The sequence below is a fragment of the Pinus tabuliformis genome, chromosome 3_2 (assembly GCF_031772625.1).
Source record: "Pinus tabuliformis cultivar Carrire ecotype Pingquan chromosome 3_2, CPIR1, whole genome shotgun sequence".
Classification (NCBI taxonomy): Eukaryota; Viridiplantae; Streptophyta; class Pinopsida; order Pinales; family Pinaceae; genus Pinus; species Pinus tabuliformis.
In genome coordinates this window covers 315,246,680-315,271,107 of record NC_142302.1, presented here as the reverse complement: position 1 = coordinate 315,271,107, position 24,428 = coordinate 315,246,680, and the positions used below count along the sequence as shown (strand labels likewise).

At 37.3% G+C, this 24,428-nt stretch overlaps 1 protein-coding gene across 1 annotated transcript; it reads left to right on the top strand.

Moving 5' to 3' along the window:
• Positions 1-20,561: 20,561 nt before the first annotated feature.
• On the top strand, positions 20,562-23,305 carry LOC149180795 (HVA22-like protein f). Its single transcript, XM_089416298.1, has 5 exons — positions 20,562-20,820; positions 21,296-21,322; positions 21,698-21,820; positions 21,981-22,224; positions 23,043-23,305. The coding sequence occupies exons 1-5, from the start codon at positions 20,774-20,776 to the stop codon at positions 23,094-23,096; spliced, it is 495 nt and encodes a 164-aa protein (XP_089272424.1). The 5' UTR covers positions 20,562-20,773; the 3' UTR covers positions 23,097-23,305.
• Positions 23,306-24,428: the final 1,123 nt, after the last annotated feature.

Below are 24,428 nucleotides of genomic sequence, written 5' to 3'. Positions count from 1 at the left end.
TAGAGGTGTCTATTAAGTAATTAAGTAGATCATAAGATATTAAAGTCATAACTGAAAGAACTGATCAAAATCCGAGTTGGTCTTCAAAACTTGAATAACAAAGTACTTGATTACATAATCAAACTCTTAGGTTTCAATAATTTCCAACCCATACTCCAACGTAATGGGTTGTATAAATAAGAAAAGTAATAAGATACTATCTGATTTTTGCTAAAGATAGTAAATATTAAAATATTTTCTCAACTGAAAGAAATATTAAAAATAGAAATCTTATCATATATATATATATATATATATATATATCTTCTTCCTTGAACTAGGTAGGGCATTTTAATCTTCTGACTGAATTTCAGAAGCCGAAGTTGACTTGTCTGGCATCTTTGTAGGAGCATTCTTTTGGATGTACATAGCCCATTCCAAATATTTCTCAGGAATTTGTTGAAGATATATTGACATGAAGTTATCAATATTGAACTGACAAGTGGATAACATATTTTCAATGTACCTCTTGTTGCGGTTATATCTTGTGGAAAACTTTAGTTTCATTTGCGCAAGAGGAAGTTGTAGGAAATTCTAAAAAGTTGTTCATTCCATATGCTAATTTCCTTTATCTTGTTTTCATCTTATGCTCTTTGATCTTCAACTTCTTGTTGATTGAGTATCAATGGAATTGTTTCCATAAGAGGTTTTGGGTGAGGCATATCAAATTTATTTACTATATCCAATCATGCATCCCAAACAAAGTCACAAAGCTTAATTGCATATTCAATCCATTCTTTAATTTCTTTATAATTTGAATCCCTTTGGTTTAACGAAGCAATCATGAGCTTTTTGTCTTTCTTTGAGAATTTCATAACATTTTCAGGACTGAATTACTTTTCCTAATCAACAGTATACCCAAACTTATTATTTATCAATTTATCTTCCTCCATTGTTGACTCAATTCTATCTTTGAGGGATAATAACTGCATGAAAATTATGTAAATTTTATCCATATGTTTATAAAATTTTAGCTAAACTTTCTTTAACCTATGATTTATTTGCAAAGCTTGTTCTTTCAAAAAAATCATACTGGTAGCTTGTTTTTGGCTTTGTTTTAATTGTTGCTGTAAGGATTCATAGTTACTCTTGAATTCTTCTTTTGCTCTAAGTGTTGAAGAGTAAGGGAAAAAACTTCTCTTAGTACTATGGAATGTTTTTGTCATTCTTCCTCATTAAAATATTTATTTATTTCCAATTTTGTTTCAAGTTCTCTTATTTTTTCTAGACTTTTAACATATTCATCATAAATATTATCAACTAAATATTGAGTGTAATTCATGAAGGCCCATAGGACCCAAGGTGATTCTTTGGCTTTTCATGATGCTCTCCTGAATTTTTCCAACGCAATTATGTAATTCCAATAGAATCATCATGCTTCCTTTCTTTTTTCTCTTCACCAGTGATTTGGTTTGTGAGTTGAAATAATATTCACTTAGGAAAGAAACTATTTTTGTGACTGGTTCAAATTCAAATAATGGTCTGAAAATAGAAGAAGCGATTGGAATATTTGTAGAAATAGGAGTTCATTTTATGCTTAGAGGCCAATATTTTGAAAGTTGCATTGAGGATCTAGGTGTCTGTAAATATTTTTGAACTTTCTCCTTATCTTTTTCCTAAACTTTTGGAGTTGTTTCCATTGTATTTTGTTGGATTTCTTTATCAATATCTTGAACAATTGACTGAATGGTTTTTTGAACTTCAACTGAATTTTGAATTTCTTTTGCTCCCAAAATAACCATGCCTATAGAAGTTTCTAGTTGATCTAGTTGGTTGGGTGACTCAACTTCAATCACCACTTTCTCTGTCATTATAACACTGCCCCTTCCCTGAATTGATTATTTTTTTGGAATCTGAGGATTTTTTTCTTTCTTTTGTGCTCTGCTTTCTTTTCCTTTTTCTATTATTCTAGATGAAACATCATATGATAATAATGAAGAAAGATTAAATGTAACTAGGGATTTTAATTCTTGAACATTCTGGTTTGACATAAGTGTAGAAGAAGTTTCTGTAGGAAAATCAGTAACTCAGAAAATTTAAATTTCCAGATATTTTTAATTTTTCAAGAGGAACAGAAGTATTGTGACTTCTTTGTTGAAGATAAAAATTGCAAATATCTTCTCTGAACTTTTGAACCTTCTCTTTCTCTTTAGCATCCATAGAATTTTCCCTTCCAGCTTCTTGGTCAAAGTTGTAAACATGAATACAAACAAAATCATATAAAGGTTGTTGATTCTAAAAACCTTTTGACAAAGTTATTGATTTGAAATGATTGATAATAACATTATTAGGGTCGTATCTAAATTATGGAAAGGAATGTAGACAATTTTTTTGTAGTTTCTCTACTTCAACCAAAACATGTCCTCTATCTTTCAACACCATTTATCTAACTTTAATAGGAAAGCTAGGCCATACCTTCTTTTACATTTTATGAAACATTCTAGCCTGGCCATAGAATGTTGTCTGGTTGGTTATTTCTCTAACAACTGGCCTACCAAGAATATATCTTGGTAGAACATGAGGTCCAACCTCACTTCCAGAAATCATAATAAAAGAAAATTTATCTTCAACAAACCAATCACCAATATTGGAGAAGGCTTCCTCAAGGTATTTACTAATTCTAGGAGGAGTTTCTCTAAATAAAACTTAATGTAAAGGAATCATGATATTGTTGCAAATATCATAGAAGTGTTGTTTGAAATTACTTTCCCATAAAATGGAAGTATAATCCTTTATAGTTTGTTGATGATTCAAGGAATAACTTAATTCCATTAAAGGAAATGGAACTGAGGCCATGACAACATCCATGAGATAGGCAGACATATAAAAACCTTGTTCAAATCTAGGAGGAGAAGCTATGGATATTTTAATGGCTTCTGATATATTTTATGACAAGATATCTACCCAATTGAATCTCTTTCACTGTTCATGAATGCCATGAATAAGAGGAACCCATTCAAGCTTACAATGCTCCAGATTAGCTTCTCCATATAGTATTGATAATATCTTCACTATATATCTATAAGGAGATTTGAGGATTGCTACTGGGTGGTCTTTCCTTGTTTTCAACTTGCAAATTTTAGGATCATGAAGCCATCCTTTAATAACTAAGTTATAATCCTTATTTTTATTTTTGAGAACATTATCATTGAATTCATCTAAAAATCCTTTGTTCAGAAGAATTTCATTAGGATTTAACTTGTAAATATTACTAAGGACCTCAGGCTTTCAATAGGCAATCACATTCTGATTGTGGTCAAAGATAAATAAAAAAAAAAAGAAAAAAAAAGACTTGGAATGTGAGCATGCGTCAAAATCCAACTTATCATGTGAAAGTAAGGAAAGATATTTGGTCCAACTACAATTATATGCAATTCTGTTTTTCTAATAGCCTCAAAGTCAAAAGAATAGTCATCATCAAAACTTTTTGATTATACCCATTTCTTTTCTTCAAAGAAATTAAAGATTTCTTCCCATGAGCTCTTACTTGCATCTTAAGTTCTGCAGGTAGTATTTGAAATGAGCGATGGATTCAAATTAATATCTTCAAGTCCCAGTGCTTCTGATGCCTTCATTTTCATTTTAAGTTCATGATTTGTTTGTCTGGAGGCCTGCGTTTTTCCCTTTTTACCCATTTTTAAATAACTTGTAAAAATAATAGAAAAGAAATGAGAAACAAAATTTATCAACATAGTTGAGCAATTTTAAACTGAAGTGTTTTAAAATAAGCTTAAAACCAACTAGAAGAAAGAAAACATTTGTTGTTTTTGCAGAAAATGGGGAGTTTTGTTCATACAAGGCTTGAGAAATTTTAACATGGAAAACTCAAGTTTTGGGCATTTAGCAATTGCTTGGGAGGAATAATGGTGAATTAATCACAAATCATGTAGATTTAATAAAATCGGAAAAATAATTTTGGTTCATTAATACTCATTAAACATGAAATGAAAACCAATTGTTTAAAACCACTGAAAAAATGAGGTCGTACTCGGTCGGAGGTCAGAGATTGGGACTTTATTTGTATTTCAATTTTTTGTTTGTTTGTTTTTCCATTTGTCTATGATCCTCCAGGCTTGACCCGTGCCTTGAGGAGTCATGACCTAGGGGCATCTAATCCATCAAAGTCACCCGGGGATCACACCCAGCCTAGGTTAGACCAGCCCTAAGTTGACTATATTTTTTAGCATGTCTCCTTCCCCTAGCACAGGGCACAAGCACCCCCTGTGAGGTTTGATCATGGGTCGCCTTGCTAACGAGGCCCATCCTCAACCAATTGTGCTAGTGGGATTTGACTATTTGTATTTCAAAACTTAATTAAGCATCAATTTATCAACTTCCCACCCTCAATTGTTACTTCATCAAAACAAAACAAAATGAAGAACTAACGAAAAATCAAGAAAAAATGAAAAGAAATGCATAAGCCAGTTGAAGGCCACAAGTCTCGATTATTGGAAAAGTCGGGAAGTCAAGAGTTGAATGCTCAGAAATATCAAAAATTGCTATAGAATTCACTCGATCCGAAGGTCAATACATTCAGGATAGTCAGAGGTCGGCATAAATTTCAAAAAAAAAATGCTAACGACCTCTAACTTTCGACCTGAACATTTAATAATGATTTTTTATTTTTTTAAGGTTTTAAATATGTTCTTTTGAGGTATTTAAAACTTAAACAATACATAAAGAAAATTGAAGGGTCCCTGATTTTTAAAATTTAAAAATAAAGCGAAATTGTTGTAGACCTAACAAAAATCCACAAGCTAGAATATGAATGGAGATGTGTGAACCTTCCAGGAATTAGATTTGCTGGAGGTATCAAAAGCATCAATCACACTCAATTCGTTGATGGAACACTCTTGTTGTGGGGGTGCATCCACAATAATAGCTTGAAGGTTTAAAAACAAAAATTGGATTCCTTTCAAGAAGCCTCCAGAGGCCAAACAAACTCAAGGAAATCTTAGATTTATACATGGAATGTATCATTAAGGAAGCAAAGACAAATTGGAATAATTTTGGATTTTCAAATAGTTGAGTCATTGAAGGAATTCAAATATCTAGGAATTCCAATATGCTTGAAATCACATTCATCTCAAGCATGGGAAGGAGTCCTAGCAAAATTTAAAGGGAAATTTTCCTCTTGGGGAGCTGAAGGGATCAACCTTGTTGGGTGTGTTGTTCTTATCAAGGAAATTTTCTTTTCTTTCCCTTTATACATATTCTTAACTCTTCTTGCTCTGCAAAGCATCCTATCATCTTTAGCAAAAGAAACTTGAAAATTCCTAGGGGAAGGTGGCAAGGAAAACTCCAAAAATTCCATTTGCTTAACTGGGATCTCATGAAGGCCCTTAAAAATCATGTGGGTTTGGGAATACAAGATCCATTTCTAATGAATAAGGCAATAGGAGAAAAACTAGTTTGAAGATTTTTCACCCAAGAAGAAGACTGGTGGAAAGAAATCTTGAAGGAAAAATATATTCAAGGAGAAAGAGCTCGATGCCTAGAATACATCCAAATAATGAAAGGATGTTCATCAATATAGAAATTATTTTTTTCAGCATCCCCCTCATCTACTTAGGGGTGTATTGGAAGCTAGGAAATGGTAACAATATTAATCTATGGATTGATAATATTATGGACGAGCAACATCTTGATCAATTTCCTAAATTCCTTCCCCTACGAGAATATTGTTGTGCTCAAAGAAAATTTACATTGTTTAACATCTCTGATTGGGAAAAATATGGAAATTGGATGAATTAGAACTTAAGTAATGTTCCACCAAATCTCCATTGCTTGGTTTCCAAGCTCCGTGAACGGCTCATTAGATTGCGCCTTAGAGAAAGGAGGATGAAGATCAAAATGGTTGGAATGTTTTAAATTATTCAGTCAAGAAAAGCTATGCGAATTTTCTCTTTTAGTCCAACATGCCTCCAAAGCTCAACATTTGGCAAAATTTATGGAAGACCAAAAGTGAATTCCTTCATGTTAAATTGGCAACTAGGGCCAAACTCCATGTGGGTCAGTTTATTTATGGCAGCTGATATTTTTATTGGATCCCTCTCGTCGAGAGGTGTAGGATTGATCCAAAGATCATCCGATTCTGATAAGTATTTATGGAGATATGAATTTATTTTGTTTATGTAATTATTATCAAGCCGACCAGCTCTTATGTAGGCTCTAGAAGCCCAGCCGACGTGTCTATTCAACCTCTACGTTTTTAGTATAAATAAAGGAGGATTTGAAGTCATTTGGCAACACAACCCTTGAGTGATCTCCTCCTCTCCACGTCTTGGGTTTTTGGAGAAAGAGTGAGACACCAAGAGAAGGCAATAATATATGCAGTGGTAATATCTACACGTTGTTCATGATCAGGACGCAGGCAATGATATAATATGCCGGTAATACACACCGCAAGTCCATAAAGCTGAGCCGCAGTGATGAAGAGGCAACGCAGTCTTGGTTATACGTTGGACAGTCATACGTTGGGCAGTCAGGTATTCACACGCAGATTATGGAAACAGTAATACGCTGGTCATGGAGTAATACGCTGTTCATGGAAACCTAGCCGCAGTCACAAGTATGAAAAGAGCCGCAGTTAAGGGAGCCGTCTCTGCAGTGATGTTTTGTTTTGATGAAGAGGATGAGATTCACTGCATGGAAGACAAGGGTAGCGCTGCCTTTTTGACATTAAATGCCTACGAGGAGTCATTACTCAGGGACCAGACCAGTGAAGAGTGGGACAAGGAAGTTGTTCTGCAAACTGAAGACCAACAGAGATATAACGTGAGATCAAGAGCGAGTAATGTCAAAGAGAGTCCTGCCCAAAGAGCTGCAGTCCCCTCAGAGCAGCAGATCAGCAAGCAGAAGCAACCAACAGCGTGGTTGTATGAAACGCTGTCATACCCTAGATCTGGCAGCGTGAGATACGTGGACACATATACATATACACGCTGATACGCAATATGGGAAACACACATATATATACACTGTCCAGAAATAGAACACTGTCATATGTATGGGTATGGAACGATACGAAATATGGAAATAAAGATATATATAATGGAACGCAGTCATGATGCTATTAAATGGAACGCTGTCAACGCAGTCAATATTCATTCACGCAGATTAAGGAAACAGTAGCACGCTGTTCATGAAATCATTCACACGCAGATTATGGAAACATATATACGCACAGCATGGGGCACTTATACGCTATCCAACATAAAGCATAGCCGCAGTAATATAAAGGAAGCCACAGTCATAAGGGTAGCCGCAGTGATATAAAGGAAGGTGCAGTCAAGACCTGGCATGTATGGGAGCAGATCCACATTGCAAAAAGAATGACGTTGATCTCAGGTGAGTATAGGTTCTTGATGTCAAGGTGCAGGTTCAATATGTCTTGGTTTAACATCACTTCGTACCTACCTTCTAAACAGCCTAATCACATGAATATAAATGTATATGGGTAAGCATGCTCTAACACTGTCTCAGCTAAATGGAGATCATGTTAAGTAATTATCTCAGTGTTACATATCTATATATATATGACTGTCTTGGCATAATAGTCATAATGGTGAACAACAGCAATGATAGAACTATGATGGTCAAGAGATTCTTCGTATGCCTGTAAAAGGACTCAACATAATGGAAATAATAAGGATGAACAGTCTCAGATCACAATGATAGAAGCAGCATCATGGGCATGTCAGTAAAGGGCAGCACGATGATGAATGAGACAGCATGATGTATGGGTAGCATAATGATCATAAGCAGCGTAATGATGATGATTCATATCAGCATGGGAAGCATGAAGCATGATGAGATCATGGGCAACTTGATGTATGGGCAACATAGCAATTATGAGCAGCATGATCAATGAGATCATGGACATGAAGGGCAACATGATGATAATCATAATTAGAGCAGCATGGTGCAATATGCAGTGGTGTAGCAGGTGGATCAAGATGCAGCACTTCGATAGGTGAAGCCATCACCTTGGAGAATCAGTTGAAGCAGAATGTCTTCAACTGATCTCATCGTTATACGAAATGATCTATGCTAGATCGAGATAAGTCAAAGTGTTGACTTCTGTTGTAAATGTACTATATCTCTCTCTCTCTCTTTCTCTACTGAACTTTGAAGATAAAAGAAGATTTGATCAAAGGGTTTCCCCACACATTGTGGGGTTTGTCCCTGGCTTGCGCCATATCTTGTGTCCTCTTGTCTTGGCTTGTCTTCTGCATATTATATTTATGTTCTATCTGCAGTTTATCGTAATTCTGATGTGATTGCTAACTGTGAAAATTTAAATAAATTTCTCTAGCATAGAACATACCAAAAATTAACACTTCAGTTGCCTCCTTGCACATAAGTAAATCTTGATAGCTAAGAACCTTAGCAAGAGAGGCATCCATGGCCCCTCAAGATGCTCTCTCTACAAGAAGCAAGCAGAATATATCTCTCATGTTTTTTTGGAATGTGAGTATAAAAAAAAGGTATGAATGAAGGAAACATCTCCTCTCCATAGTAAGGTCTATTAGGATTCCAAGAAACTCTCCTAGGTTGTAGCTCGGAGATGCCTGGTAACATATAAATTCAATTATTGTTGCAAGGTTTAATGGAAGTAATGATGGTTTGGTTCAAGCTAGATAACCACTTCTACTATGTTTCACTCCAGACATGCATGAACACCCTTAGACTACAAGGCTTTAGACCACCAATGCTCATAGTTTAGATATTAGGTGGATATGGAGAATACTAACCACACCAACAGATACACAAGACCATGTGATGGCCGGCTGCAACTAGTACAGAAACCTGCAAATCTAATCTATTAATGCAAAGACAGGATGATAGCTCTCCTGCATTAGATAGAAAGAAACCTGAACAACCTATTCAGTGATGCATTCAATATTCTAACACAAAGATAAGATGACAGTTATCTAGTGCTAAACATCAAGAGATCAAGAACACATCATATCAGGTACAAGCTTAGAACAGAGGAAAATGGACAGTGAGCAGTTAACAGCAAAATAATCTTGTATTTGCTGAAAATGAAGATGAGACGCTGCAAGTGACAAAGTGTCTACAGTCTCCAAAAGTTGAACCTTACATCAAATGCCAACCCTGATTACATCCTTCTTCTGGGTATTTATAAGTTTACATTACAATGGCACCTAGCCATTTAGGTATGGAGGGGTCTTAATTGACCACCAATTGCATTTAGTTGCTTGATGGAGTCTCTGAACGAGGTTGCTTGCTTTACTGTGTAAATCTGATCTGCACAACTGCTATGTTGTCCTTTAGGCGGTTGGAATGCTCACAGCAGTGAAGTCCATGACTGATAAATTTTGTTACAAAGCCGTGCTATGTCCTTTTCTCCCTTTGGCCATATTTTTTGTTTAATGTGGTTGTTGGGGATCTTACTGTAACCAATCCGGTAGAGCTGGTCATCTCCTTCTTCGGGCAACAAAATGGTCGTAGGACGTAGGATGCATGGGTAAGTGGACAGTTAGGATGAGCGAGAGAGATGACCATCAGATCAAGAAAATGAATGGCGGAGATGGCTCGACGAAGGCTATCGGCCGAGGTGGGAGCGGGGTGTGTTAGGGCCGTTGGATCTTCAGTGGAAAGATCAGATGGTCATCGAGCGATGGAGTTGCGCGGGTGCTAACGGGCGGGGGTGGTTAACTTAAGCGGTAACGGTTTTCATCACACCGCTTTCGGGTGCTAAGTGGTAATTTCCCGGGCCGAGCGATTCCACTCAAAGAACGACATGTAGTAGCAGATGAGAGAGAAAAATCGCTCTCATCGCACGCTATCGCTCGATCTAGTTGTCCTCGCAATATGTGCAAAGGCCGTCAGATCTAGTGGAGATGATCTAACGGTGGAAAGCAGTCGAGCGGGTCGCCTTGATCGGGTGCAATGCGATCCGTTGGATTGGCGGGGGGCTAATCAACGGCGGGGATGCGGTGCGATGGGTTACGAGCATATAAGGCATATGGATAAGGTTTTATGGTTAGTTTAGTTTTGTGCTTAGGGCTGAGGCTAAAGGGAATTTTGTCGGATTTAGAAGGTTAATTTTGGAAATAAATAAGATTAAAGGGGAGAGGGGTGAGGAAAAAGGAAAAAGTGACCAATGTAAGCCCCCTTTTGGACACAACCAAACAGACCAAACCTCTCTCTGGCATTAGAAAGTCAGCACTGCATAGTAGAGCTAACACTGGCTCCTTCTGGGGATGAAATCCTCCCTATGAGGTTTCAAGAACCGTACACCACTACCTTCATATAGAAACAAGATCAACAAGATTTCCTAGTATTCCATTGGGCATGGAGTCTAACTAAGCCTACACTAAAAACTGTAAAAGAACATATTTACAATGTTGGGGCCTAAAGGCCTTAAACAACATAAACCTTCAAAAACCGCCCATTAACTGGGCCATCAAAAATTGTTTCTCCTTCCATACTTTGCAGCATGAAAGTGTTGTTCCCCTGGACCTGTACGATGATAGAAGGTCCTGTCCACAGAGCATCAAATTTTCCATGATTGCCTTTCTTTTCTTTCAATGCATTCCATTTAAGAACCAGGTCTCCAATTTGAAAACTGTCCATCTTTGCCTTTCTGTCAAAGGCTTCCTTGATTCTCTTTTGATGTGTTGCAGACTTCTCAATCAATTGATCTCTAATTTGATGCACCTCAGCCAAGTCACTAATCCTCTTTGCCATGTCATTTTCCTCATTCTACTCTTCTTGCAAGAACTTGGCCACAGGAAGGATCAACTGGATTGGGAATACAGCCTCAGTGCCATATACCAGCTTGATCGAAGAATTCCCTGTGGATTTCTTGGTGGTCATCCTGTCAACCCACAATGCAAACTTCAGTTTGGAATCCCAATTCCTTTCGTTGTCTTCCAGCAGCTTTTTGATTATCCTTATTAGGCTCTTATTGGATGATTCTGCTAGACCATTGCCTTGAGGGTAGTATGAGGTGGAATGCACTAGTTTAATGCCCATTGAGTCACACATGTTCACCAACTCTCTTGCCCTAAAGGCTGCTGCATTGTCTATAACCAATTTGTGTGGACAACCAAACCTGGTAAAAATGTTTTCTATCAATAACTTCATGACAACATGGTGATCAAATTTCTTAGTGGGGATGGCTTCAATCCATTCAGTGAAGTAATCAGTGGCTACTAATATCCATCTGTGCTGGCCACTAGAATGTAGATTAATTTCCCCTATGAAGTCCAAGCCCCACCGTTGGAAAGGGTCACTGGCATGTATTGGCTTCAAGGGTAAGGATTTCAACTGCTGTTTCCCTTCAAACCTCTAGCACCTGTCACAAGATTTCACAAATGAAAAGACATCAGAAAAAAGAGTGGGCCAATAATACCCAGCTCTGAGGATCTTGTGGGCTGTGTTTTTCCAATAGTGATGTCCTCCACAGATGCTGGAATGAAACTGATGCATGACCTCCATAGATTGTTCTTTGTCCAAACATCTTAAGAGGATTCCTGATGGGTCCCTCTAATAAAGCCAACTTTCATGAATACAATACTTGGCTGCTTTTAGCTTAACGGTCCTGGCTTGGCTCGAGCTAAGATCGGGAGGAACCTCTAGTTTCAAGAGAGAGTGAGATATTTTATCATACCATTCACAAGAGGCCATGCTTTCAACCAAAGACTAGTTTTGCCCTCGTTCAACTGTTTCTCCCCCTGTTTGTCTATCATCTGAATTTGTGCTTATCCAATTCATGTCCAGCATCCTGCAATTGTCTTCAGCCATTAGCTTAGCGAGGCCCTGACCCTTAATAAGCTTGGTGGGCTTCAATTCTATGTTGAATTCAATAAGCTTTGCAATCCATTTTTCCCTTCTTCCATCAACATCTGGCTACATTAGGACATCCTTTACTGAAGCAGAGGGCACATAGGCAATTACCTTGGAGTGCAGAATGTAGATTCGGAAAGCTTTTAAAGATTTGATAAGAGCATAAGCTTGTTTTTCAATAATATCATACCTTAGTTCAGCATCCCTTAAGATTTTGCTGAAAAATGCCACTGGATGCTCTGAATCCTCATCATCTTTCTACAATAAGACTGTTGCAAGGGTGTCACAGGAAGCAAAGGAGAAGATATGGAACTCCTTGCTATAGTCTGGGCTGATCAAAGTGGGAGCTTCCATAACGGCTCTTTTGATGGCTTCAAAATATCTTCTTGCTGCATCAGTCCATTTGATCTTTGACCCCCTTTTTAGCATAGAGGTGATGTGTTTTACCAATTCTGTAAAATTAGGGATAAACCTCCTTACAAAATTTATTTTTCCCAGAAAGGATTGGATATCGTTTTTTGATCTTGGGACAGACAAGGTCTGTATTGCTTTCACTCTCTCTAGGTCAATCTTGACACCTGCAACAGAAACAATGTGTCCTAGAAGCTTGCCCTCTTCTAAAGCAAATTGTGACTTCTTAGGGTTCATTGATATCCCAAACCTTCTGCACTTCAGAAACACTTTCTTCAAATGCTGCAAATGATCCTAATAGCTACTGGAGTATACTGTTATATCATCCAGGTAGACAAGGACAAACTTATCTTTCTCTCCTATAAACGCTATATCCATGGCTCTCTGAAAGGTAGCCCCAGTGTTCATCAGCCCAAAGGGCATCTTGGAGTACATAAAAGTGCCCCAAGGAGTGGTGAAAGCAGTATCTTCTTGGTCATCTGTATGTACAACAACTTGGTTATACCCTAAAAATCCATCCAGGAAAGACATAACTTTAGCTCCTGAGACTTTCTGTAGCAAATGTTCCATCTTTGGCAGGGGATAGTTGTCCTTTTTGGAACATTTGTTCAGGTTCTTGAAATCAACACACAACTTGATTTCTCCACTTTTCTTCCTTACCACTACCAAATTGGGTACCCACTTCGAATATATCAGCGGAACTATGATTTTGGCAGCCAACAACTTTTTGATTTCTTTTTCAGTCAGAGGGAGGAGCAAAGGATTTATGGGTCTTAGTTTCTGTTTGAAAGGAATGGTGTCTTTCTCCAATGGAATCTTATGCTGGATGATATTTTTGTCATAAGTTTTAAGGTCACTGTATTCCCAGGCAAAGACATCAGCAAAATGCTTCATTAAGGTGCAGTACTCGGAACTTTGGGCAGCAGACAAATGGGTGGATAGATTTATATACTTTGGATGATTTGGACTCCCTATGTTATGCCTATGGACTGCAGACTGATTTTATTTTTGGGAAATCTTATGAGGCACATCGTTATGATCAAACAGCTTCTCTAGAGGCACTAGCCCTTTAGGTATATGATTGCTAGGCAACTGTACAATGCTGTCTTGGCCAATTCTGTTCCTTAGCTGGGGCTGGGGAGATTCCTCCAAGGTTTCATTCTCTTGATCAATTTGCATTTCAGAGAATTCATCAATGACTTGCAGAAACCTATTTACTTCATCATCATCCTCAAAGAATTTCCAGTGATGGACATTATCAGGCAAGGATGGTCTATATTTTACTTGGACTTCATAAGCCAATCTAGGGGGCATGGGAGGGATGAACATGCTAGCAGACACAGCCAGGGAATCGGCAAGCTGATTTTTTACTCTAGGAATATATGAGATACAAAAGTTATCAAAAGAGTCTTTGAGTCTCCATACCTCATCTCTGTACGCTTTCAGCCTTGGGTGCCTTGCTTGGAACGTTTTGTTCACTTGTTGAATGATGAGATCAGCATCTCCAAACACCTTTATGTCTCTAATTCCCATGTCTTTGGCAGCGTTTAAGCCCAATATCAAAGCCTCATACTCTGCTATATTGTTGGTGACTTGAAAAGTCAGCTTAAAAGACAAATGTGTGCTTTCTTGTTTTGGAGATACCAGCACCACTCCTGCTCCTGCAGTTTCCCTTGAACAGGCTCCATCGAAGAACATATCCCAAGCCTGTGTCCCTTCCTCTTCCATGGCCTGGCATACTGGTTTCTTGAGTTGCATCGAGGCCTTCTGGGATTCTTCAATTTGGAGAATACATGCTCCAAAATCAGTGTCCACAGCGTAAATGGGATGATTAGTGGGATTCTTCTCATCACTGATGATATAGGCCAGCTGGGCTTCCCTGTATAGTCTTCTACTTTCTCCTCCAAAAACTAGGATGGTGGCATAAGACAAGTCATTTTGCAATGTCCCACCCAACCTCTTAATCCACCCTCTGGAAAGTAGCATACCAAACTTAGGGGGACATCTACTACCACAATATCCATCATCATGCTTTTCATGGGTAGCTGAGTTAGGGTGATGGTTAAGTCTTTGATCAGCCCTAGACATTCACCTTCCTCGAATTGAAGGAGAACAAGTCATTATAAGGTCTGGTAATATCAAGGCCTAGCTCATCCATAACAGCTTTGGGCATTAGATTATGACTGGCTCCTGTATCCAACAGATAGTTGTGAAGGATTTTGTCATGAATGGCCAGGGAGACATAGAATGATGGGGAATTTTCATCAGCAGGCTCAGTCATTGGGCTAAGCACAACTGCAGGTTTGTCATCTTGTAAATTCACATAGTCATTGGAGGCTCGTGTGGCTTTCAGCTCAAGGGCATCAAGGATGGGCTTCTTGAAGACCTCACTCTTTACAAGTTCTATCAAAGGCACAGAGATTCTCAATTTCTGGACTTCGGATTCAAAGTTGAAAGGGGAAGAGGACTTGTCAGGGCCTCTTACCTCTTGAGCCGGTGCCTTTAGGATGACGGGATCAGCTGTTGGTTGCTTCTGCTTGTTGATCTGCTGCTCTGAGGGGACTGCAGCTCTTTGGGCAGGACTCTCTTTGACATTACTCGCTCTTGATCTCAAGTTATATCTCTGTTGGTCTTCAGTTTGCAGAACAACTTCCTTGTCCCACTCTTCACTGGTCTGGTCCCTGAGTAATGACTCCTCGTAGGCATTTAATGTCAAAAAGGCAGCGCTACCCTTGTCTTCCATGCAGTGAATCTCATCCTCTTCATCAAACTACTCCTCCTCCATGACTACGTTCTGGAAAGGAGTCTTAACCCTTTTTTCTTCACTGGCCTCTTTGCCCCTCTGAATGATCTACAATTGTTCATTTGCTCTTCTATATGGATTTGGATTTCTAGGAGCAAATGTATTAGGAAGCCTTGCTTTCCCAGAACTCTGCTCAACCTTCAGCTTGGAGATTTCAGCAGCCAATGACTTTATCATTTTAGACATTCTGTCCATTTTGGGATCTGAAGATGAAGAAGAAGAGGAAGACTCACCTCTCTACCTCCTTCTATCAGCATGTCCTTTGAGTTTCTCTGCAGCCATGATATTGGATTCCACCTCCAAGGCTGCATCTTGCATCTCAGCTAGAGAAGCACATCTCCTTTCTCTTAATAGCAGGCAGAAATCAAAGTCAAAGGCATTGGCATAGGTGAGTTTGGCAGAGGTGGGGGTAGGCTTCACTTCAGCTGGTATCTTGCTATACATACGATTGAATCTTTTATTGAAATCAGACAATGACTCCCCATTTTCCCTTTTTAGGTTACCAAACTCAGTATGATAATAGAGCAGATCTTTCTTATCCCCCCAATGCTTTAAAAACACATCATCTAATGCTTCAATGTCTGCTATAGACCTAGGGGTCAACTCTCTGAACCACTTTCTAGCCTCTCCATCAAGGCTTTGGAAAAATACTCTCATCCACACATCATCTTCACTGATATCTAGGTTATCAGCATAGCTATAAAAAGACTCTAGGTGCTCTTCAGCTGTTACTCCCTCCGTCCTAGTGAACTTAGGCATGTATTTCTGATATTCTCCTGCAGGCATGGCATTCAAAGGAATAGGCAGGACCAGGGGTCCATACCTAGTAGCTATGATTCTTTCCATTTTGGTGGGGGCTTGTGGGCCTGCCATGACTGTGGTGGATTGAAGAGTGCTGGCAGTCTGAAAGGTAGGGAGTTGAGAAATGACTAACAGGGTTAAAGGACTATGATGGACAGGAGGGGAGGTTCCCTTTGGGCTGAAATCCAAAGGAGGACCTAAAGAATAGGGAGCTTTATGAATCTCTAAAAATTTCTCTTCACTGCTAGTACTAGAGGCTATATTCTCACTATGTATGTACTCTGTTACAAGCCTTTCTTGCAGAGATGTATAAGATTGTTTAGGTTTACCTGATCCTGATGCTCCCTTTTGTGATGTCTTTCTTTGCTTGATAATATTTTTAGGGTCAGGCACTGGGTCAGCTGGTGATTTCTGAGGATTTCTCTGTGTGTGTCTCACAAACTGAGCCAGAACTGTGATGTGGAGTTGCCAAAAGGTTGGTCCTTCAGTAGAGTCTCCAGATAGATAATTACAACCAGAAATGTGTCCAGACTTTGTCTATCATTAAAGCAGGATCTATGTCATCTCCTAGGGAAGCTGAGCTTCAATCTCCTCTCCCCGGCAATGGTGCCAATTATGTTAGGATTCCAAGAAAATCTCCTAGGTTGTAGCTCGGAGATGCCTGGTAAAATATAAATTCAACTATTGTTGCAAGGTTTAATGGAAGGAATGATGGTTTGGTTCAAGCCAGATAACCACTTCTACTCTGTTTCACTCCAGACATGCATGAATACCCTCAGACTACAAGGCTTTAGACCACCAATGCTCACAGTTTAGATATTAGGTGAATATGGAGAATACTAACCACACCAACAGATACACAAGACCATGTGATGGCCAGCTGCAACTAGTACAGAAACCTGCAAATCTAATCTATTAATGCAAAGACAAGATGACAACTCTCCTGCATTAGATAAAAAGAAACCTGAGCAACCTATTCAGTGATGCATTCAATATTCTAACACAGAGATAAGATGACAGTTATTTAGTGCTAAACATCAAGAGATCAAGAACACAGCATATCAGGTATAAGCTTAGAACAAAGGAAAATGGACAGTGAGAAGTTAATAGCAAAAAAAGCTTGTATTTGCTGAAAATGAAGATGAGACGCTGCAAGTGACAAAGTGTCTACAGTCTCCAGAAGTTGAACCTTACATCAAATGTCAACCCTGATTAATTCCTTCTTCTGGGTATTTATAATTTTACATTACAATGGCACTTGGCCATTTAGGTATGGAGGGGTCTTAATTGACCACTAACTGCATTTAGTTGCCTGATGGAGTCTCTGAACGAGGTTGCTTGCTTTACTGTGTAAATTTGATCTGCACAACTACTGTGCTGTCCTTTAGGCGGTTGGAATGCTCGCAGCAGTGAAGTCCATGACTGATAAATTCTGTTACAGAGCCGTGCTATGTCCTTTTCTCCCTTTGGCCATATTTTTTGTTTAATGTGGTTTTTGGGGATCTTACTGTAACCAGTCCGGCAGAGTTGGTCATCTCCTTCTTCGGGCAACATAATGGTTGTAGGATGTAGGATGCATGGGTAAGTGGACAGTTAGGACGAGCGAGAGATGACCGTCAGATCGGGAAAATTAATGGCAGAGATGGCTCGGCGAAGGCTATCGGTCGAGGTGGGAGCGGGGTGTGTTAGGGCCATTGGATCTTCAGCAGAAATATCGGACGGTCATCGGGCGATGGAGTTGCACAGGCGCTAACGGGCGGGGGTGGTTAACTTAAGCAATAATGGTTTTCATCACACTGCTTTTGGGCGCTAAGTGGTAATTGCTCGGGGCTGAGCGATTCCACTCAAAGAACGACACGTAGCAGCGGATGAGAGAGAAAAACTGCTCTCATCACGTGCTATTGCTCGATCTAGTTTTCCTCGCGATATGTGCGAAGGCCATTAGATCTGGTGGAGATGATCTGACGATGGAAAGCGGTTGAGCGGGTCGCCTTGATCAGGTGCAATGTGAGCCGTTGGATTGGCGGGGGGCTGATCAACGGTGGGGATGTGGTGCGATGGGTTACAAGTGTACAAGGCATATGGATAAGGTTTTATGGTTAGTTTAGTTTTGTGCTTAGGGCTGAGGCTAAAGGGAATTTTGTCGGATTTAGAAGGTTCATTTGGGAAATGAGGAAGATTAAAGGGGATAGGGGTGAGGAAAAAGGAAAAAGTGACCAATTTAAGCCCCCTTTTGGACACAACCAAATAGACCAGACCTCTCTCTGGCATTAGAAAGTCAGCACTGCATAGCAGAGCTAACAGGGTCAAATGGCCCTCTACTCTATAAGAATTCTTCTCCTCATGGGAAAAAAAATTACAAAGGCAATCTTATATTGAAACATGTTCTCAAAATGTACTGGGAAGCCATTCCAAACTTTATATGTTGAAAAGTTTGGCTTTCCATGAATAATGTAATCTTTAATAAAAAAGTTACTCCTCCCCAAAGCATTGCAATTAAAGCATTATCACTGTGTGTTGAATTTGAAGCTCAAAAGTAGGATTATAGCTCCCCTATGAAAGAGTTGAATCAAACAAACAAGTATTCCTTAGTAAATTGGTAGGTATGGATACCAAGCCACAAAAACTAGTTGGAATCAACAAAAGGTGGGAGAATCTTGAAAGCTTAGAATGATAGATGTAGAATTCATAACTTGGAAGAATAGTAGACAAGGATGGATTCTCTATTTTGATGGGGCATCCAAACAAAATCCAGGAGTGGCAGGAGGGGGAGGGGCTCTTTATGGCCCCGAGGATGACAAAGTGTTTAGGTACTCATGGGGACTTGGTCATATGACAAATAATCAAGCAAAGATTCATGGTATTTATCAGGGTCTCTTGATTGCCAAAGAAAAGCAGGTGAAAGAGTTCACATTCTTGGGAGACTCCCTGCTTATTTTGCAGGGTTTAGTTAAAGGCTCAATGCTGAAGGAAAAATATATGGAAAATATTATGAAAAGAGCACAGAAAATGGTAAAATACATTCCATCAATAACATACTTTCATGTATTATGGGACCATAACAAAGAAGCAAACAAGCTTACTAATGATGGATGCAAATTGAACACAAAAGAATTGCACATCAGTGGCCAAATTAGGCCTTCAATTATCCCTTAATGGAGCCCAATGAATCAAAAATAAATTTCACCCAGTGCAGATTAGCTCATGAGATCAGGTTGATAGTCATCAAGGACTTTATTATCAATCAATAGTTTTATGTTTTGTAAATGTTGTGTTCTGTTGGGGCAAGTCTATAAGGTATACACCTACAAAAACCCCATTTATTTCACTCAGCAGTATGCTCCTCAGGAAAATTTAGTATTTCTCTTGGATAAGAGAAAAGTGATAGAAATTTTGAAGAAGTTGCTATGTAATTCCTAATGCATTTTCCGTGAGAGAGACATGGATTTATATAATATAAATACTCTTTTTGGTTTAAAAAAACGAGTCTAATATATAAGAATTGAATGAATTAGATTATGTGTGTAATGGTGCTTCACCAATACCTTATAACCCAATGTATGTAGCATAGATGTCTAGAACTAGCAATGAAGCTTAGATAAGTCTAAGTTCTCCACAAGGAGTCATTCATTGAATCACCTTTACCAAGCCACCTCATTCACCCTTCAAGCATTTTTATTCTATTTCATGGTGAAGTCAATGAGCCAATGTTTACAATATGAAACAATTTGAGTTTAGCAGGTGGTTGGTAGATAAAGTGGTGGCTCCATGCAACATGCCAACTTGGACTTCCTGGATTGCCTTTCCTAAAACACGGTAACGTATAACAACATGTTGGCTCATCATAGGCATGCCAACACTTTTTCCTCAATCATAGTTCACCAACATTATCAAATGTAATAATATTTCTAGATATGAACTCTGTGAATTTGTAGGAAACCTCCGACTTTTTCAAAGCTATTGTCAAAAGGATGACTGACAACAACCTAATTAATTGTAACATTATCAAAGGTTGCAAAATGACGAATAAGAAATTTATCTTTTTTAAATCATTTGTTACTTCTGAAAATGGAAAATATTTTTTTTGCATGCACTAAAAGAGTAAAATCATTTGTTAATTCTGAAAATGGAAAATAATTTTTTTTGCATGCACTAAAAGAGTAAAATCACACCACCAAACATTGAATGTATGAGAAATTCTACTTTTGAATCAACTTCATATCAAATTCTAACCTTAAAGCAGTTTCTCAATAAATAGTCCTAAAGCGCATGGCATCCGATCCACAGAGAAGGCGTGTACTCACAAAAACGAATGTCGAAGCATCTCAACTGGTTTGAACAGCCACTCACACTATTCTCATCCCTTTTGCTCTGGAAATATGCGACACCATTATGGCGGTGATGGCTCTGTTTCAGGCGTGTACTCACAAAAACGAATGTCGAAGCATCTCAACTGGTTTGAACAGCCACTCACACTATTCTCATCCCTTTTGCTCTGGAAATATGCGACACCATTATGGCGGTGATGGCTCTGTTTCAGGCGTGTACTCACCAAAACGAATGTCGAAGCATCTCAACTGGTTTGAACAGCCACTCACACTATTCTCATCCCTTTTGCTCTGGAAATATGCGACACCATTATGGCGGTGATGGCTCTGTTTCTTTTCTTTTCTTGTCGAACACGTTTACTTTGCCAAAAACTAAGCTCTAAGCAACGCTACACCGACAATAAAGAAAACGCCCTATGAATTCATACCCACCATCATTTTTTTGTTTGTGCAACTTGTATTAATAAACTGCACTCACAGTCTTCCCAGATAACACCTGCAAGCTCCAACAACATATTCATTTTCTCAGCAAGAATTTGGTTTGCAGTAGCACTTCCACTTCCACTTCCTGATGGGTTTTTTTGGAGCAATTGCAAGGCACTTTGATACATTTGCCGGGTAAGCATACACTCTTTTGTTTTTATTCATCTATTGCCTGAATCCTTCGAGAACCAGAGAGTAATGAGGTTTGCATGATGTTATATCTGGATGAAATGTGATGTCAATGAATCTGTAATTCCCTCAAGTCTGGACACTTTAATGGTTGAGGTAAGTTGTTCTTCTAAGTCATATTGTTAATTTGGATTCTCTTGGTTTGGTTGAGCATATCAACATTAAGGCTTATGTTGGCTATATTCCTAAGTAGCAATTCACCCAGAGAATTGACATTTGGTGGCAGCTTTAGCTCTAGCACAGAAAGCCCTTGATTTGAAATTAACTGTGTATGAATTGGATAGCAAATGTACTGTTCTGCTCTGTTTTAGGGCTGTCTTCCTTTTTCTAGAAGCAAGTATTGTAATACAACTGACAGTTTTGGATTTCATTACCTACTTAACTTTCTTTCATTTTTCTGTGTTTGTTTTTAATGACCCAGGCCAGTGGTGATGCTACTTTATCCTCTGTAAGTACTACAAATCCTACCAAATCTTGTCATTTTTGCAGAATCCAGCTTCCTATGTATATTATGAACTTTGATCTTTTACCATAATGGTTCACAGTAAGCAAGGGATGTGTATGTTTAGAATGCAATTTAACAAATTTAATTTTAAATGGTTTTATGGAAGATTTCTTATGTGGTTGAAATATGTGGTATAATGGTTAAGAACCTGGATTATATGATCAAATCCAAAAGAATAGAGTATGTACATCTCAATAGATTTTAATAGACAAATTCATGTAAGGAATAGAGTATGTACCTCTCGATAAATTTTAATAGACAAATTCATGTACAGAATTAATTGATAGGTGAATATATGGAACATGTTGCTCTGTACAGATATGCCTCAATCAGAGCAATCGAAAGTCCTTCTGAGCTGGATGACCAACAATGGCTTACTTACTGGGTTCTATACTCATTGATTACCCTTTTTGAGCTCTCTTTCTATAAAGTTCTAGCCTGGTAAGCTACCTTTACCTCATTCTTTATAAAACAATTTGAGATATCTGAGAGGAGTTTTTTCTCCATTGAAATTAAAGTTGGCTTCTCAATTATAGCGATTGTAAAGTGTACGCTACAGAATTATTGAAGACGAAACTGAAATGCCATGTATGTGTGACAGGATACCCATCTGGCCTTATGTAAAACTGGTTCTGTCATTCTGGCTGGTCTCACCAATGTTCAATGGAGCAGCATACATATATGAGAACTACGTTAGAAAGCTTGTGAGCAAATATCATCCCAGTTCAAGTCTAACACTAGAGCAAAAGCAGGTGTTTCGAAAGATGAACCCTGCTGCGAGAGCTGGAGTTGAACGCTACATTGCAAAACATGGGCATGAATCATTTGAAAGGGTCATTAAAGCGGTAAGGACTAAACCTATTTCTTTCCACATGGTTTCTATATATATATTTGAATGCTTTTAAGGGTGTAGAAAATTTTATTTCATTTCTGAATCCTCAGGGTTATTTAAATCAAAGACATATCCTCCAGTTTTACATTATATTTTAGTAATTAATATATGTATTAAAAAATACATTTTTGAATAAGTTCAATGTTAAATAACCTAACAGATTTAAAATTAAAAAAATAAAGTTTATACATATTAAATAATGAATATCAATCTGTTTTTGTCCTTATCAAATAATTGTTTAATTTTTTTATATTATACTTTTACAAATATATATTTTATATTTTCTTCACATATTTGATCAAAATTTGCAAAATATAGAAGTTAATTAGAGAAAATTTTAAGGATAGAAATATATCTTAAACTTTAGAAATTTTAGTTAATCTCACTAATTTATGATATGTCATCTATAAAATGTTTGGTGATGTTTTTGTAAAAATACTCAAATTTCTAATAATTTTATATTTGGTGATTTTTGAGATAAAATTATTGTATACTATAAAATTTGGGTAAAACATTTTTATAAAAAATAAGCTAACAAATTTTTTTTGAGATTTTTTTTGTAATTAACCTATATGCAAATATTAATCCCTAAAATTAGAAAATCAACCTATATGCAAATATTAATCCATAAAATGTTCCAGTATTTTTTCAATATAAAATGTCTATATAAAAAAAGACATTAAACATTTAAATGACTACATAAAACTTTACCAACTTTCAATTGCTAAAAATAAGACCTTAACATTTGTCTTCTTATTGCTGCTGCTGCAGGCTGAAATGGAAGCCAAAAAGCAAAAAGGCCCTTCAAAAGGGGCTGACCGTTAAAGATATTATCTGAAAGTGGCAACTTTAATAAGGAATTCCATAAAGTTTTGTTGGGGAGTGGATGATTTGGACTCATTTCATTTCTTTATGAATCATTTTCATTGCAGTTTGTTATTTATATATATTTGTATTTTTTTCAATCAAGGTGTTAATATAATAATGAAGAGTATGTAAGTTTTTATTGTTTTTATATTTATATTTATGGATAAGTTAATTGGGGTTATTTTTGGTGGTTGGGAGGAAGTGAAATTTTCCCCATCCAAATTATTATGGAAAGTGACATGATGGATATTGACAATATAGAATATATAGCATTGTCTTTGTGAAAAAAAATAAAAAAATACTTGATTATCATTACATATATGTTATGCAATAAATTTGATTCAATATTATAGATATTGTAAAAACTAAAAATTATTTTATTTAAATGCATTTCTTTTTATTTTTACTATTATTGAAATATAATATCTAAAAAAAATTATAAAATCAAAATAAACATATTCCATTAATATTTAAAGCAACAATTTATTTATTAGAAAATCCCATCACTTATTCATGTCAACATTCATTTTCCAACTATGGTTACCTTTATTCTACTATTGTCCTATATTATAAAATTGAAAATTATTCAACAAAATAAATTAACTTGATCTTTATCTATTTTTAATGTTTTTAGTTAATATAAATTTAAATTTGTTGTAATAGTAAATCAATTTTAAATTTATTCATATAATAAGTATTTTCATTCTATTTCTCTTTATTGATATTATTGTCATCTTATTTTTAAACATTTTTAATAATTCTATTTTTATTGTATTATATTATCTCTCTTCTCATTTTATTTATTATATTATCTCTCTTCTTATTCTATTTGTTCTTTGACCTCTATTATATATGTTGCATTAGTTATTCACCAACAACAAGAGAGAACCTAATCCTAGACCACAATCTTCAAGACCTAACCTCATTATGAAATGAAAATGATTCGGTAGTTTCTTAGCAAATTTGTAGAGAAACTACCGAAAGAATATTACATAAGCATTACCTTATGATGCTTCAACTATAATAGATAAGGCTTTGAGCCCCGTACTTAGGGAATTATCCATAAATTGTCCTAATTAGTTGTTTTTACTAGACAAGAATGGTTGGTTGTTCCACTACGGGACGGGATAAGAAAGGGTTGGTTGTTCTGTCCTTACTTCCAAAGACAGACAGAAGGTAAGACATACTCTTCTACCTGTCCTAGAGAGGTAGGGGAAGTAAGGATAAGCTTGACCCGTACTCATACTCATTAGGAAGCTAGGTCAGAATGCGATCAGCGTAAGCGTAGGT